The sequence below is a fragment of the Haliotis asinina genome, chromosome 4 (genome assembly GCF_037392515.1).
Source record: "Haliotis asinina isolate JCU_RB_2024 chromosome 4, JCU_Hal_asi_v2, whole genome shotgun sequence".
Classification (NCBI taxonomy): domain Eukaryota; kingdom Metazoa; phylum Mollusca; class Gastropoda; order Lepetellida; family Haliotidae; genus Haliotis; species Haliotis asinina.
In genome coordinates this window covers 10,813,135-10,830,834 of record NC_090283.1, presented here as the reverse complement: position 1 = coordinate 10,830,834, position 17,700 = coordinate 10,813,135, and the positions used below count along the sequence as shown (strand labels likewise).

Here is a 17,700-nt window from a genome sequence, read left to right as displayed (position 1 = left end):
GGAAATGTGTTACAATTAGTATTATTTCCAAACACCACACTCAGCTTGCAAGCATACAACGTTTTCGCGCAGTTTCATGTTTACATCTTCAATGTATTTCGTTTGCGTTTGTTTGGTGTCCAAGGTTTTTCTTTTTATTTGAAGATGAAGCTAACTGTGATAAAGCCGTGTGGTTGAAATAAATTCTGTTGGCAACACAGAAAATAATTACTGCAAATTAATTCTGGGTCACTATGACCTAGTTGTCAATGCGCATGTGTTTATGTTCATGAGAACAGATACTTCCTTCCGCTAACAACACGTGAAGATATGAACATTCAATGTCAAGCTTTCAACAACCTTGAAATGAAATAACTGTGGTAAAACGATTTGATATAACCGGGATTCTTGGGGTTACGATCGTGACAGTATTTTAGTTATTCGTAACGTTGGAATCGGTTCGATTCGGTGTTTATGAGCCTTCAAGATTTACCAGTGCCAGCACTGATGATGGAATGAGCAGTAAACAGATAAATTAAACGGATCTTTGAAGTCCCTAAATTACTAACAGGAAAGAGTTCCTCCCTTACACCAACTTTTTACACTTTCTCCGGTGTAATATTGCGTCACTGAAATAAGTTGACTGTTAGTTTTGTTTTTTGTTTTTGTTTTTTTTTTTTTTTTTGGGGGGGGGGGGGTTATACCTGTTCTAGTATATTTAGGGTGATGTATGCATGTCAGTAACTTGAGTAAGTTTGGCTTTTGATTGGGTTAGGGGGTACGGGCGGAACTTACCCTACATCTCAGTTTTCACACAAGTGAAACTTGATGGCAGTTTATTAATGTTGTGTTTTTCAAATAGTCGTCTAAATAATGTTTATTCTACGGGTTTTCGTCACAATGTGGCTGAAATACTGCAAATATGACTTAAACTCACTCACACAAAACAAATAAAACATATCTCTTTATTACAATCAGTGGATGACCAGTTTGGAGAAACTAACTGTAAACAATATTCTGTGGTGAAACATGAGCAACTGTTGTCATGCAAGGTGAAAGTTAAAGAAAAACTTTTATATTTTGCAGATATAACAAACATTATGGAGCCATTAGCCCTTACAGAGGAGGGGAAACCCAAGGAAAGAAGCATCTACAGACTGAAACATGTTGAGGATATTCCTGAAGGGGCAGTCAGGCTGACCAAAGAGGAAGTCCTTACACATCACATGAAGATCATCAGAAAATGGGACAAGCCTCTAGACGTGTAAGAGTTATTTCCCTTTGGTATAGAGGTTACAGTCCGTTTGGCACAAAAGCGGACCGATGAATTGCAGTGTCTCTCGAAAACTAATAAGCATAACATACTCAATGAAACGCTGATCATAATGAAAACATCACATCAACTCTGTGGGATTCTTGCAGAATATTTGTTCTTATAATAAAAAAGTTGTTTAACAAACTATAATAAAAGTATTGACACAGTTCACTGTTTATTACAAGGGAGGAGTGCAGAGAAAGGCGCAGCCAGGTGTTCGGGAAGCAAGTGCACAAGTGCTGAGAAAGTTATTTATTCATTAACCTGTGCCATCTCCATGCTTTCTCGCACACCTGGCTGTCCCTTTCTCTGCACTACTCCCTTGTAACAAATAGTGAACTGTTTCAGTATTTTAATGCTACTTTGTTAAACAACTTTTTTGTTTCAATGAAAAATATTCTGCCTAAACCTCACAGAGTTGGTATGATGTTCTGATTATGATCAGCGTTTCATTGAGTATGTCATGTTTTCGAGCTAGACTGCAATTCTTCGGTCCGCTTTTGAGCCAAACAGACTGCAACCTCTATACCAAAGGGTCAAATGGACTATATATATGGCTGAATCCAGTGTGGTGTCTAGTATGTTGGAATGGCTTGGTTTTGTACTTACCTATGTGATATTGTTTAGTTTTGTTAACAATTCTTGAAGTAAAATGTGAAATGTATATCGACTGATGTTTCTGATAAATGTTATAATGATATGGAATTTTTTGCTGACATGAGCATTGGTGTCCCCTTTGAATCAATTGATCTTGTGTGTGAAACTGATAATATTGATGAAAATTATGATGGTGGCCACCCAGAATCAATTGATGTTAGGTGCGAATGTGATGATGATGACAGTAGTGGTGGCCCCTTTGAGTCAATTGACCATGTGTGTGAATCTAGTGATGATGGCGGTGGTAGCAGTGGTGGTGGTCCCCTTGAATCCGTTGACTTTGTTAGTGAATCTGGTGATGATGATGTTGATGATGGTGGTGGTGGTCCCCTTGAATCAGTTGACTTTGTGAGTGAATCTAGTGATGATGATGTTGATGATGATGGCGGTGGTGGTGGCCCCTCTTGAATACATTGACCATGTATGTGAATCTAGTGGTGATGATGGTGTTGGTGGTGGTGGCTTATCATCACCTGTAAATGCATCAGTCCTGCTTTTTCTTCCCCAGTTAGCTTTCGTGTTGTGGTCTAACAGTTGCACTTTTCAATGCAGCATTCAGACAGACAGACAGACAGACAGACAGACAGACACTCACTCACTCACTCACTCACTCACTCACTCACTCACTCACTCACTCACTCACTCACTCACTCACTCACTCACTGAGTGGATACAGCGTGATTGCTTATACAACCTGATACTGTTGTGTTCAAGTGATATTCCTTGTAGGAAATAATCCGTAGCATTAGCGATATCTAATTTTTCTTTAAAAAAATAAAAAAAACATGATACAGGTTGATTGTTGATTGTTGATGAACATGTTGCATGAAGAATGAATATTAAAGCAATATTGATATAGTTGTGTTAACATTTTTGGGGGTTGTTAAAATTACTGTTTGTCATCAAGCTAAACAGTAGTTACTATTACTATTAATGGCTATTACTAAAGAGTGCCTGCATCCATGCACTCATACATGCTCAAGGCACTAATACATTATCACCTTGCTCAATCCAAGCTGCCTGTGAGGTGCTGGGAACTTAACAGATTTTCCCACCAGTTACCCATTCACTGCTGGCTGCTCAAAGGCCATTTTTTTAACAAACTCACTTCACTTAACCTGAAATAATGTTGACTGTCTGAAATAATGAAGTGGTACAAGACAGTTCTGTGCTCCTCTGCCAATAAATCAGGAAATTCTAATATCATATAGGATAGAAAACAAACTGTCTTACAGATGTGTGTATTTTCATTGCTGATATTCTTTGTTTAGTGTTGGACATACTTGTGATTCCAGATGGCCATTGCGACACGGCACTGCTTTAGCCAGCGCTACTGCTGCAGCAGGGGGATGGATCATCAACGCCCACTACAGACAGAAGTTCCAGTTGCGGAACTTCGGTAGAATGGCCAGTTATATGCCCGCCGTCTGCCTTCCTGCTATGATGACAGCATTTTTCCACCAGTTTTACATTCAAAACAATATTCTTGTCGGAAATTATGACTGTACTGTTTGCATGGAGACAAGATCAGGGGCAGTTAACTCTTTGTTAGGTGGACTTTATCCCATGCTTCTCGCCCCTGTTTCCTGTATCATCCTGGCGAGGAAATACTACACAGTCCCCGTCCCGAAGATCACAGAGCCCACTCTGATACTGAACTTGGTGAAGAGAACGTCGCCAATGGTGGGCGGGCTGTTTCTACTTGTGGCTGGACAGTTTGCATTTGGGATGCTTTTAGCGGAGAGAGAAATAACAAAGTTTCAAAATGTTCTTGTGAAGACATCAAGTAATCTACATGATGATGAGGATAGGTATGATTAGATGAGTGTGCGAGTGATTACAATAAACAGGATTTACAAAGTCATCTTGTTTGTATGTTTTTGAGTTTTTCTAATACCAGTCAGATGGAATGGACAATTTCACATTACAGCCAAATAAACACATTTTAAAGGTACTCTGTCAGAGTAATGCATGTGAGACAGAAAGAAACATGAATCCAGGGATGTCAACACCAATGTTATTCATATCCTTATCTGGTCATGATTGAAAGTTTTTCTGCCATAGTCTGATGAGTGTGTGACTCGTGGCAACAACTACCAGCGATGACTTGGACCCACAGCTTTTGTTTTCTGTAGGTCCTTATGGCTGATAGTTTTTGCATATTTGCATAACTGTAAGTATTATTTCCATATTATGATACAAGCCCTACACACTCTCATCAGGACCCACAACTTTTAATGGTTCTGGGTCCTTAGGGCCTGTGGCTTTTTCAGGCTCAAGGGCAAACAAACACTGGGATTACTTGTCCAAGGGAGACAATTCAGTCCAGCTTATCTGGGAAAAGTCACCAATTCACCCCCTTGGATTTACTCTCGTGTGAAGAAGGTGAAGGGGTAGTCAAGTGGTTTAAGTGTTGGCACACAAGACCTGTGTTTAAATCCCCACATGGGTGCAAACTGTTGAGTTGTTTTATTTTTTTTTAATATTGCTCAAAGCACTACAAAAGCATTGCTCTCCCTCTTCCCAACCCCTCCTCTCTCTCTCTCCCTTTCTCACACACACATAGGGGGCACATAACAAACATTTTGATTCATAATGTCGTCTTTGCTTCATGGCCCTATCATAGAGACTTGTACATCCAGTCAGTATATATAAATCATCTGCATTAAGGTACTGGCCAGGAAGGAGTGAATGTCTTTGGTTTCACACCACTTTTAGCAATATTCCAGCAATATCATGAGGGACGCCAGAAATGGGCTTCACATAAAATTTCACCCTTATTGGGAATCAAACCCAGGTCTTTGGTGTGATGAGCGACCACTTTAACCATTAGGCTACCCCAGCTCAGCTCCCCCATTATTATTATGGATGTACGTGTAGTATGAATGACAGGGAAGGAAATGTTTGCTATTAAAGATGAGTCGCATAATATGCAGGGAGTGACAAGGTTTGTATGCACAAGGGTCGCCTCTAAAAGTAGAAAACGGATATTAAAGGGGCACTGATGCGGAGCGAATAATGTTTCTCGCCAACGGTCTAATTACGAAACCAAACTGCAAATTGGCCAGCGCCCGCTCCCTCGACCGTGATGGACGAAGGGACTGGGCTCCTGTCCATATTAACAGAATTTCTTCACCTAAACAGTCAGGAGGCCGGATGCCCATCATATGCCATTATTTAAAAATATCCATGGTATTCCTTGTCTGATCGTAACAAAATATCCTAGCAGTGTAATTTTTTTTCGGATGCTTGGATGGTATAGTGACTGATCAATTTAATCCTATTTCTGTGTTTTTACCCTCGATATTTAATCAAGTTAAGTGAAAATATGATGTCTACAGGCACGTAGCAAGCCATTTGTTTCAGTCCGAAAGATTGCAAAGCTTTATATTTAGGTAGTTTTGATGGGTTTTTTTTGTTGGTTCAGCTGTCATAGCAAATATTATACGTAAATTTTGGTAGCTGTGGTAGCTACCCTGGTGTATTATTTATGATCACAAAAACACACAGTTGATTTATTTGAATTCGTAAACTAAAAACGACGACTTTGCCTTTGGTAGAGAAATCTGAAAAGTTTTCTTACGTGAAAAACAAACAAATGTATTACACCTATTTACCCAAGTACACAGCAAATGCCTTATGTATTCCTAATGTAACGAAGTTCCGTTGGTATCCTCAAAACAGTTTCGGCCCATAAGTGTTTTCAGGCTGCATGCAACACAGAGATTACATCTTCCTTGCTGTGACTCACGTTTGATGGTGTAAACCTACACGTGTTATTTGTCATCATTCTCTGGATGGTCAGTTAATGAATTTGTAACAGGTATAATTAGTAGTAACATCACTTCGGTTACTCAACAAAGGTTCCCATTTGGCATTTCTCCTGTCTGAAGTAAATACTCAACAGTATAAATTAAGGTCTGTAATGGCAAATGTATTGTATGTTATGTAATCTGTGCATGTAAGTGATGCAAGAGAGTTTATCAGCTGAGTTACAGAAACAAACAAACATCGATCAAAGGATTAACCGATAACACACTGATTGATTAATTATTTTTATCTTCTACAGCGGATTTGTCAAAAGGCAATGTGTGTAGATGTACTACTTTATACTGACTACACCCTGTCGTAAAGTGCGAGTGTAAAAACAACATCCTCCCTTCAAAGAATTAACCACCCTTGCGTTGATTGATTGATTGCTCATTATTGGTTAACTAAATTACTTAGAATGCGGACATCATACAATTAGTTACCATGTATGCTACTTTTGGTGACCAATGAGAGGTTTATCAGGTTTTCACCCATGTGAATGTGAAACGATGTTACTTTTTCGCAAATTAGACTGTTGTAAGACACACGACACAGAGCAGGATTATTTACCAGCTGCAGATGAATGGAATACGATTTCTTTTATGTGGATATTGATGGATACATTCCTGAACAAGGTAGTAGCCTAACATTGTTGCTATAAAATTAGCCTGTTTTACATTCATTATTTGCATTTTGTTTTAATTTATTTGTTATAGCTTTCAGCAGAATCTATATGACAGAAAGCACACACTAGATCGCGTATGTGTGTGAAATAGGATCCACATTGGCATTCTATGCAATGTTTAAATATTGCTGTCATGTTAGAAATTTACTATAAGTATAAGTAGATCGTGTGTTCTTTTATTAATTTTCAAAATCATACAAATATGACAATAAACTAATTAGGGATATGAGACAAAATATAGAGACGTACATTGGCTTCGTTATTTTCCGTCCTGGTAGTTTTTTACCATTTCTACAACTGGCAGATGAATACCCTTCAAAGTGTTTCGTTTGTTTGCATAATACATTTGTAATGAAGTAAATATTACTTCACCTTAGTTGATCTGTCTCTAATTAAACTATCAACTGCGCATACGGACTGCGCAGCAGAGGTCACGATCCAGTCACGAATTCTGGGATATCATCCGCGTACTCACGGGAGAAAAACAATAACAAAAGTTTACACCAGTCCACGGAAATTGCTCCGCATCAGTGCCCCTTTAAATATTACGCACACACACACACAAAATGCCCCACCTCTGGAAAAAAATTATTGCACCAAAAAACTCAGTCTTAAGTAACTTCAAGTGTCTTCAATTTTCTGAGAAATAAAGCATTCGCTCATCACGCCGAAGACCCTGGTTCGATTCCCCACGTGGGTACAATGCGTGAAGTCCATTTTCTGGTGTCCTCGGCCGTGATATTGTTGGAATATTGATAAAAGCAGTGTAAAAGTAAACTCCTCACTCTGGGAAAACTCGTCTACATTCAGACACGATGTCTTAACAGTGATGTAGCAAGGGAAGTAACTCTGGGAACAGATTGTTTACTGTAGTACCATACTTTCACCTTCAAAGTCAGGCTTGTAATTTCAGTTGTTTAGGAGTGAACTTTGACCCCGTTTCGTGATGTAAGCATTAAGCATAGAGTGAGAGTCACTCTAAGTTCCTATAGAGATATAATAGATGAAGTGAAACTGGGTATTAAGATGGTGTTTATGCATACATGTACTTAACATAAAATATGAAAGATTTTCATAAACCAGCAGGTTGTCAGGGTTGATATGCTGTAATGTTGATATTCTGTCCCAAGGAACGACGGGATGAGTTAGTTTGTTTCTTTTTTAATACGGCACTTAACAATATTCAAGCTGTATGTGACTGTGAATGACTGAATTCTGACCAGACCATCAACTGATCAGCAGCATGAGCATCGATGTACGCAATTGTAAAGCTGCACCGAGACGCTGGGTCATCCTCGCAGAGACGCCTGTATTTCCAGGAATGGTTCTATAGCTATGAGAGATACTGTTTGGAACTTGTGTTGAATATATAGACAAAGCTTGAATCCAAGCGTGTCGCTGGTGGCGACTCCCTCTGAAGTAGTTGGTAAACACGCCTGACGTTGACGATACCATCACATTGATGTATGAATATACTGACTATTTTCATGCACGTCACCGTTACAACCGCTGCAAGGGTTCGATTCCCCCACAAGGTTACAATGACGCCCATTTCTTCTGTGCCCTCTATGATATTGCTGGAATATCACTCATTCACCCTTCAGATGTAATTGCAAAATACAAATCTATATAATCAGAGACAATATAATAGGATTATGCAAAAGAATATATGCAAAGCCCATCGAGAAGCTGTTATAATGTCAGTTTGTTCTCATGTCACAGTATGAACCAGTGAAGGTCCGGACAAGATCTAATCTTCAGCAATTGTCGTGAGACTCGATTACTCTTGTGCATGTGGCCAGTGAAGATTCAAGGTACAGTTGGACTTCATCGACCCATGCTTGCCATAAAAGGTTACTGTGTTTGTCGTAAGAGACTGAAAACGGGATAGGGTGGTCAGGCTCGCTGACTTGGTTGTCACATGTCATCGTATCCCAACTGTGGAGATCGATGCTCTTTGTGTCAATAACTGGATTGTATGGAGACAATCATCATATCTAACTATATATAACACAGCTGGGGTTCAACAAACCGGTGCAAGAATCAGCGCGTAGCTAAAAGAAGTTCGGTCACTTGATGTGCGAACCTTGGTTCTTGAAGTTGAGGATAGAGCTAGGTGATCTGTGTCCCACAGCGATAAATGTAATGACGTGACATCATTAACAATGGGTGGCGTCATATTGTATTGTCCTGATGTACGAAGCAGTATGACGTCATATCACTAAAACTGACCAATCAATTTTGTGAAAAGCCGACAGGATACGATATATATCTATCAGAAAGTCTATAAGTAATTTACTCCTATTAAAATGGTAAACATGGGTATCCATGAGCTAAAATAAAAAGAGAATATTTTGTTTATGTTGTCAAGTAACATGTATATTTCATCGAGTGGTCTGACAAAGCAGCCACGAGTGAACATATCAGCCTTGTCGGACCACTCGATGAAATATACATGTTACTTGACAACATTAACAAAATATTCTATTTATTATATTTTCATCATTGTTTGTAAATGATCGAGGCATCGACTAAGTCTGCAAAAGTGATATTCTACTCAGTAAAATAACATGTTATTCAACTCAGTGAAAATATTTGTATTTTCATCTGTATTTAGAGTATCTCACTCTTAAAAATTCAACAAATGGATATATTTTCAGTGTGTTTTGTGAATAAGCAAAGTAAAATAAAACAATATAAGTGTACTCCTAAATCGTTGTGATTGCCGCTCTCTGGCGTTGTAGACATGATCACGTGACGAGAGGAACCCTATCGTCATCAACGGGATTGTACGGATTTTCCCGAGTTGTACCGGATGTGAGCAACACAACAAAATGGCGATCACCGCTGGGTGGTCGTTTGCTGCGTTAGCTGCTTGTTTTCTACTATTTACGTATAAAGACTTGACGCAATCGCAAGAAGTTAACATTAATGCTCACAAGGACATCAAGGCCCCCAAACTTGCTCAGTTTGCCGGCCCAACGATAAAGTTTATGTTCTGGTATGTTCATTTTGTAGACAATATCGTCATGGCTTCACTTCGTGATAAGAATAACGTGTTGCGCATTATTTGATTGCTGTTTATACGATGATGATCATTTTATAATTGTTATAATCACTTGATATGGCAGAAATGCCCAAAAGATCCTTTGTCTATGGTGTGCGCAACGTGACCACGAAAGTCTTGGCTAGATGTATGTGTATAATTTGTTTGTTACCATTTTGTCGCATGGAAAACTAGTTTGTCCAGCATTTCGCCTATATCTATGTCCCAATTGCTTACATATATGATGCACGTTTGTATGTGAGTGTTCATATTACGTTTGGTCAACTAATTGTCTTAACACGATCCTTTGGCCCCTGGATCATTGAGCACAGGCGAAAACTTCTGATGTCACGTGACTGCTAAAACTAATATACAAGACAGTATGACGATGCCCCTTTTTGTAATCATTCAAGATTTATTGAAATAATTTTTGTGTGTCAGTTTTTGCAGATGTATAATCTAAGAATAAATCAAGTTATTATCCATGGTCTGTCAAGCAAAATATATGTATCATACATCATGTACATTCTTATATTTTCTTACCATTGAAGCATATGATATTGAGGTGTCCACCCATACCCCCCCCAAATTTGAATGATGTGGATAAAGATATCTTTTTATTCATGTAAAACGATTTGACTGGAAGCTGTAAAATTAGAGTTAAGGTTTGTGGATTAGGGCTTGCAAAATGAAATTGTTGGGGAGGGGTCATTGTGGCGCAAGTCTTTCTGTGATATTCTCATTGGTTGATCGTCCATGTTAATGCTACAAATACATATTCTATCCTTTGTTATTAATGTGTAACCTTTGTTTTTCAGTTACTCCTGAGGGTACCGGAAAGTGTTTGACCAGTACGCTCAAGCACTTCATGACCGCTTCCCTAGCCTGACGGTTGTTGGCGACAACTACCCTCCGCCACCTGTCAAGGCTATGCTTGCTCAGTTCTTATCTGTCTTTAAACTTGTTCTCATTGGTCTTGTTGTCTCTGGGTACAATCCTTTCCCTCTCTTCAACATGGAAACTCCTGCTGCCTTCAGATGGGCAACAGAAAATAAGGTGAGATTGTAGTTAATAATCCTGTCGTGGCAAGGGGGATCATGTTTAGCTAAAAAATGTGCTTTCACCTTGTTTGAGGGCTGTGGGGTGGTGTTCAGTCTTGTAACCAAAAAGCAGGATTCAATTCCCCACATGGGTATATTGTGTGAAGCCTAATTTTTTATCTTGCTGGAATATTGGTGAAAGGGGCCCAAACATATATTTATTCATTCACCAACCTGGTCTGAGTTAAATGAAGTATGAAACTTTCATAAAAAGTATAACAGTGTAATCACCAGTGTCAAGATATACATGACATGAACTTGTGAATTTGAGATGTTTGTGACCATTTTGCTAACCTCTTCCAAATTTTGAGTACCGGATCACAATACCAAAAGGATGTGCATTTCTTCATTTTGTTCATTATGATGGGTTGAGGCATGGGTGTTTTTAAATCTGCACGCAATCAAACTATCTGACCTAATCTGTCCTAATGTATGGGACAGTCTGTTTCCCCAGACATATGTAAACAGCCGATGCTGGGTGTGGTATCTCTACTTTCCCAATGTTTTCACATGCAGAAAAAATGGGAAAATAGAGAGGCCCAGTATGCATCAACCTTGGATGATTGTGAATATTTTGTTGGACAAAAAACGTTTATTCTGCAAGTTGTAATCTATTGCGTGCAAATGACGAAAGCGTGGCATCCGAGATTGAAAAACCTGTTCATTCACAACTGTCAAGTACCCCACCACCCTTGGGGATTTTACGGGCCGCTTTAATTACACTGCATCATGTTCGCACCCAGTCGAGGTGGTTTCATAGTGATTGAATTAATTAGGGGGAAGTGCTTCAGTTAGTACCGCAGAGCGCACAGTCTCGCGAACAAGAGACGATAGGATGCTCGCGTACACATTACGTCTCGGGATGTTCACTGACACTGAACCACATTATGTTCCCTACTGCTTAGACCTCCTTCAGTGCCTTAGTACAACATGAGAATGCAGCTTCTGTAAATGTTGGTCATGTTCTGTTGTAGATATATGCCTGCCTCATGGTGTTTTTCATCAGCAATGCTCTAGAAGGACAACTCATTTCTACAGGGGCTTTTGAAGTTTCTTTCAATGGTGAGTTCATATATAATGTTTGTAGTAATCACTTGCAATACTAATAGATGCTACTTGCTGGTGATAGATATATCACTTATCATTATAATGTCCTATTAGGTATACCTGTATGTATGATGATGTACTAGTCTAAACTGAAAATCAGGGATAATTCTGTTTTGATTTACTGGCCCATGATATGGCCCAAACATCATTGATGTGACTTAAATCCTATTTCATGCTCTCACTCACTCACTGACTGAGATATCTGTATTACAATGGTATTCCATCATAACTACCAGCTCAAGACTTTCAAGCAAGCTAGTACATCATCATGTAAGACCACTTACTTACTTACTTTTACTTACTTACTTACTTACTTACTTACTTACTTACTTACTTCATCATGTAAGACCACTTACTTACTTACTTACTTACTTACTTACTTACTTACTTACTTACTTACTTACTTACTTACTTACTTACTTACTTACTTACTTACTTCATCATGTAAGACCACTTACTTACTTACTTACTTACTTATAAAAGTTTAAGAGGGCAGTAAAACTTTTAAGAGAAGCATGGGGGGGGGGGAAGATTTGATGAGATATGGTTGGGAATATTTCTCATGTTTTATCCATATTGTTATTGTTAGAGTTTGGATATGAGAGGGTTACTCTATTATTCATTGTCACACCCTGGTAATATGTGTTTATGTTGTGTGTGCAGATGTGCCTGTCTGGTCAAAACTGGAGACAGGCCGTATACCATCCCCATCCGAGATGTTTCAAATGATTGATAATCACATGAGATTGAGCAATAAACAACAAGTACAGTAGACCTGTGTCTTGTCTAACACGTCCGGCATTTGCCAGGTAAGTCCAGAGTTTCTTCAGTGCCTACTTCCGAGGTACAGTCTGTATGACAACTTTTGTCTGCCAGTGTCTGTTTCACACAGACCAACCAATATTCCACCTCTCATTTTGGCCACAATCTGTAAATAATTGTGACCAACAGCATGAGCGTTGATCTGTGCAACTGGTATACGATATCATGTATCAGCCTTGTCTGTGAGTCTGACTGTCCAATTCTGTCAGTCGCCTCTTATGAAAAGTATGGCTTGCTGAAGATCAATTGTAACCTGAATCTTCACTAAAACGCTTCGAGTTTACATGTATTGTGGTGTATCATTCGTATTTTATTTGCCGATGTTAGTTAATGTAGCAGACTCGTTTTACTGGGCTATCTTTGGATTGTGTCTGCAGTTTAACTGTCTTGTTCTTAACTAGTGATGGAATATGGTGATATGTCGTCAAAGGCAGATTTGGAACAGAATTCCAGCTGCACTTACTCCTTGTCTGCTTTTCAGGTGAACCCACTTTGACTGTTAGCAAGTTGGGGCGCTGCTGTCCTGAGCTTATGAAGGTTCAAGTTTAAAGCAACCATTGCTGGCTTGGACCGGATCCCCAGTCAGAATACAGCAGCCATCCAATTTACCACAGTCACTGTCTCTCAGCTGGCAAGAGTCGCACCTGTTGTTACAAGGCTTGCTCCAGACAGTTAGAAAAGATAGAAATCCACTCATGGTTAGAAATCAAGTGTAGAAAGTTTATAAAAGACATAAATGTTTCCTGTAATAATTTATGGTGAATTATGCAATGATATAGGTATTCTTGTTGTACAAACAGAACTGATTTTGATGTGACATGTTTGTTGAGTGCTAGCTTGTATAAATGGCTGACCACTAGCTTGTCACAGTACGCTGTTACGGTACAAATAGTTATCATGTTTGACAGGATTGTAATGTACTTGAAATTCCTGTGGTAAATTGACAGAATCATGTATCATTGTTCAAGACAACAGAATGAGTGAGAAGTTGAAGGACTAACTCCAGTTCATCATTTCATCTTTAAACGTTTTTTAGGGTTGGTTCACGCCAGCCATTATCCTGAGTTTATGCGGTGCGGTGAAATACCTGATTCAGTTTGGTCTGTCCTCCAGCATGTAATTTGCAAAGTCAAATTACAGAGTTAGGAGAAAAAGCCCTCAAACTCTCTCCTTCACGCCACATACAATCATAGTGGGGCGATGGGGTAGCCTAGTGGTTAAGGCATCGTGCCAAAGATCTGGGTTCATATCTCCCCATGGGTACAATGTGTGCAGCCCATTTCTGGTATCTCGTGCCATGATATTGCTGGAATATTGCTAAAAGTGGCATAAAAACAAACTCACTACAATCACTGTTGTCTTTTACCCTGTCGGTTTAGCTATGTTGTGCAATGAATTTATTCAAAGAAATCTTTTTGTTTACATTAATATTAAGGTTAAGTTGATCATAACTAAGGATTCTTTTATGAATATCTCTCTGTTTGACAAACTTAATAAAAGATGTCCATACAGGTGTTTTCTAACAGGATGCTGAATGGTAAAAGGTGGGAAATGGTATGGTAACGATCGTCTTTGAATGTTTTAGTACAATGCATGCTGGCGTGGGATAACTGACGTATACATACTATTCAGATTTTGCCTATATTATTCAAGCATATTACCTTGATACTTTTAAAGACAACTCACTGACATTGGGTGACTATTTCTGTTGTTTTTGTTTTTGTTCCCAAGCGGTCTCCTTGAGATTCTTCAACCACTCTTTCCATCTAATGTGCAGAGAAATCAAACTTTGTATATTTTGTAGATCTGTTTGTAAGAGGACTGACATTTAAAGAGATCGGTACAATAAATGGAAATATGTTTTTATGCATGTTATGTGATTGTGATGTTGAATACTAGTTTGATTTCCAACTATCACAAGTTAAATATTCTTGATTCCATCCCTGTTTCATGAACAAACTTACTGATGTTATTGTCTGCTTTCTTCATGGCCTTAGAACTCATGGGTAATATCAGTGAGATTACTGTTTATTCTGATGTCTGTGTCTGTGTCTGTGTCTGTGTTACATACAGAGATTGCTAGACAATATGATCAGACATAAAGATGCACACCTATGGTGAGTCAGGGCCTCCTAAGGTGTTGGGGTATCTTTGTTGGAAAATTGGTACAGTGTAAATACGTACAATGTGTGAAGTCCATTTCTGGTGTCCCTCACTATGATGTTGCTGGAATATTGCTAGAATATGACATAAAACAACTTATACTGGCCCTCCTCTGCTTCCTATTGTCTGTCTAACACAGACCATCATGGACACATGTAATATTGCCATCTGTTGTGTCATGAACATTTGCTCAAACCTCTTTGAGGTTGGTGGTAAAGCCTGGGGTTAAAGCTCTGAAGGTCTGGGTTTGATTCCTCACATGGCGCATTGTGTGGAGTCAGTGTCCTGGTCTTGACTTAGCTGTAATATTGCTATTAGGTGTGTTGTTAGGAAATACTCACTGAAAAAGTGCTTTACGTACTTGAATTAACTTTTTGCTTATCTCGTTAGCAATCAGTTGACCTATTGATCTTGTTGGAGCATTGGTAAAACAGGGTAAATCCAAATTTTAACGCATTATGCACAGGAACTGATATTATTCCTGAGTATAAAAAATTGAGTAAAGTCATGCGTTCCCTGTTTTATTTCACATCCAGACCTAATATTACCATTTTCTCAGCCTTGAAAGAAAGGTGGACATAACATTCTGTGTTATTACATTCAAACGATGCTTAAAACCCAACACGGTAGAGTGGTTAGTTTATTGATGTATTTTTGTGATAGAATTAGAATGTAAACCCTGGAAGATCCTGGATGCACCAGTTGGTCATGGATGTTAGACTGCATTGAAGTGAACCAGAATGGTCAGCAGTGCAGCATCTAAGCAACAAGCCTCTGGTAACTAACGGTTACAGCTGCAGGGGCAGAGAGTGTTTTCTTTCCATGTCTGAGGACTCTGGACATTCATTGTTTAATTGTAAATCATTCCATGCTTTTGTTGTTTGGGTTGTATAACCTGGATATCCTGTACGTTTTCATTTATCCCCTGTTCGTGAAATATGTGTAAATAAAATCATGTGACTACACCATTGACAGCTTTTGTTTTATACACTGTGGCTGTCCAGCCCTGTGTAGTATTATGCACTGTTTGGACTCTGTCCAACTAAGTGTGCTTCTTGTCGAGATTTAAATGTTGGCATAGTGATTTGCAGTTGGAAATCTTTGGTGTGTGTTGAGGTTCCTTTTCATGGCAAGGCCTCAAACACATGTGACATGTCTTCTTACACAAAGAAAATCTCATACTCCTTTACAAAAGATGTGGGATAGCTAGATTTTCTTTGCATAAGAAGACATGTTTATAGAACATCTGAACATTGCCATATTGTGAATAAAACCAAAAAGTAGAGATGTTGATTAAAATGCCTTTAAAAGGAAAATGCTGAAGGTAAAAAAGGTTATTCTACTTGTCCTGTCACAAACAGTAGAAGTTGTCATAGCTCCAATAAAAACTATTTGAAGACTGTTGTATGCAGTCTAGCATTGTGTTATACAATGTTTGTATGGTTTATAATGGGAAGATGTAGGACTTATCACAATAACTTGGGTCACTGGTTAATCAGGGCCTTGCAGGTGTTGATATACCATGATTGGTTAATACATGTAATGGAAACGTTGGGCTTGATCATAGTAACTTGGGTCACTGGTTAATCAGGGCCTTGCAGGTGTTGATATACCATGTTTGTATAGTTAATAACCGGGAGATGTAGGACTTGATCACAGAAACTTGGGTCACTGGTTAATCAGGGCCTTGCAGGTGTTGATATACCATGTTTGTATAGTTAATAACCGGGAGATGTAGGACTTGATCACAGAAACTTGGGTCACTGGTTAATCAGGCCCTTGCAGGTGTTGATATACCATGTTTGTATAGTTAATAACCGGGAGATGTAGGACTTGATCACAGAAACTTGGGTCACTGGTTAATCAGGGCCTTGCAGGTGTTGATATACCATGTTTGTATAGTTAATAACCGGGAGATGTAGGACTTGATCACAGAAACTTGGGTCACTGGTTAATCAGGGCCTTGCAGGTGTTGATATACCATGTTTGTATAGTTAATAACCGGGAGATGAAGGACTTGATCACAGAAACTTGGGTCACTGGTTAATCAGGGCCTTGCAGGTGTTGATATACCATGTTTGTATAGTTAATAACCGGGAGATGTAGGACTTGATCACAGAAACTTGGGGCACTGGTTAATCAGGGCCTTGCAGGTGTTGATATACCATGTTTGTATAGTTAATAACCGGGAGATGTAGGACTTGATCACAGAAACTTGGGTCACTGGTTAATCAGGGCCTTGCAGGTGCTGATATACCATGTTTGTATAGTTAATAACCGGGAGATGTAGGACTTGATCACAGAAACTTGGGTCACTGGTTAATCAGGGCCTTGCAGGTGTTGATATACCATGTTTGTATAGTTAATAACCGGGAGATGTAGGACTTGATCACAGAAACTTGGGTCACTGGTTAATCAGGGCCTTGCAGGTGTTGATATACCATGTTTGTATAGTTAATAACCGGGAGATGTAGGACTTGATCACAGAAACTTGGGTCACTGGTTAATCAGGGCCTTGCAGGTGTTGATATACCATGTTTGTATAGTTAATAACCGGGAGATGTAGGACTTGATCACAGAAACTTGGGTCACTGGTTAATCAGGGCCTTGCAGGTGTTGATATACCATGTTTGTATAGTTAATAACCGGGAGATGTAGGACTTGATCACAGAAACTTGGGTCACTGGTTAATCAGGGCCTTGCAGGTGTTGATATACCATGTTTGTATAGTTAATAACCGGGAGATGTAGGACTTGATCACAGAAACTTGGGTCACTGGTTAATCAGGGCCTTGCAGGTGTTGATATACCATGTTTGTATAGTTAATAACCGGGAGATGAAGGACTTTATCACAGAAACTTGGGTCACTGGTTAATCAGGGCCTTGCAGGTGTTGATATACCATGTTTGTATAGTTAATAACCGGGAGAAGTAGGACTTGATCACAGAAACTTGGGGCACTGGTTAATCAGGGCCTTGCAGGTGTTGATATACCATGTTTGTATAGTTAATAACCG

General features: G+C 39.1%; 2 protein-coding genes across 2 annotated transcripts; both read left to right on the top strand.

Moving 5' to 3' along the window:
* The first annotated feature begins 252 nt into the window (after positions 1–252).
* Positions 253–3,815, top strand: LOC137282266 (transmembrane protein 126A-like). The gene is made up of 3 exons (XM_067813996.1): positions 253–359; positions 1,066–1,243; positions 3,247–3,815. Exons 2-3 carry the CDS (start codon positions 1,080–1,082, stop codon positions 3,770–3,772), a joined length of 690 nt encoding a protein of 229 aa, XP_067670097.1. The 5' UTR covers positions 253–359; positions 1,066–1,079; the 3' UTR covers positions 3,773–3,815.
* Positions 3,816–9,216: 5,401 nt separating this feature from the next.
* Positions 9,217–15,652, top strand: LOC137281263 (thioredoxin reductase-like selenoprotein T). The gene is made up of 5 exons (XM_067812417.1): positions 9,217–9,447; positions 10,311–10,548; positions 11,567–11,654; positions 12,363–12,508; positions 13,003–15,652. Exons 1-4 carry the CDS (start codon positions 9,281–9,283, stop codon positions 12,470–12,472), a joined length of 603 nt encoding a protein of 200 aa, XP_067668518.1. The 5' UTR covers positions 9,217–9,280; the 3' UTR covers positions 12,473–12,508; positions 13,003–15,652.
* Positions 15,653–17,700: the final 2,048 nt, after the last annotated feature.

Excerpts from the sequence above, each read along its gene's own strand:
- LOC137282266 (XM_067813996.1), top strand. The coding sequence starts at position 1,080 with ATGGAGCCATTAGCCCTTACAGAGGAGGGGAAACCCAAGGAAAGAAGC. Across the intron at positions 1,244-3,246 it reads TGGGACAAGCCTCTAGACGT|ATGGCCATTGCGACACGGCA; the intron begins GTAAGAGTTATT and ends TTGTGATTCCAG.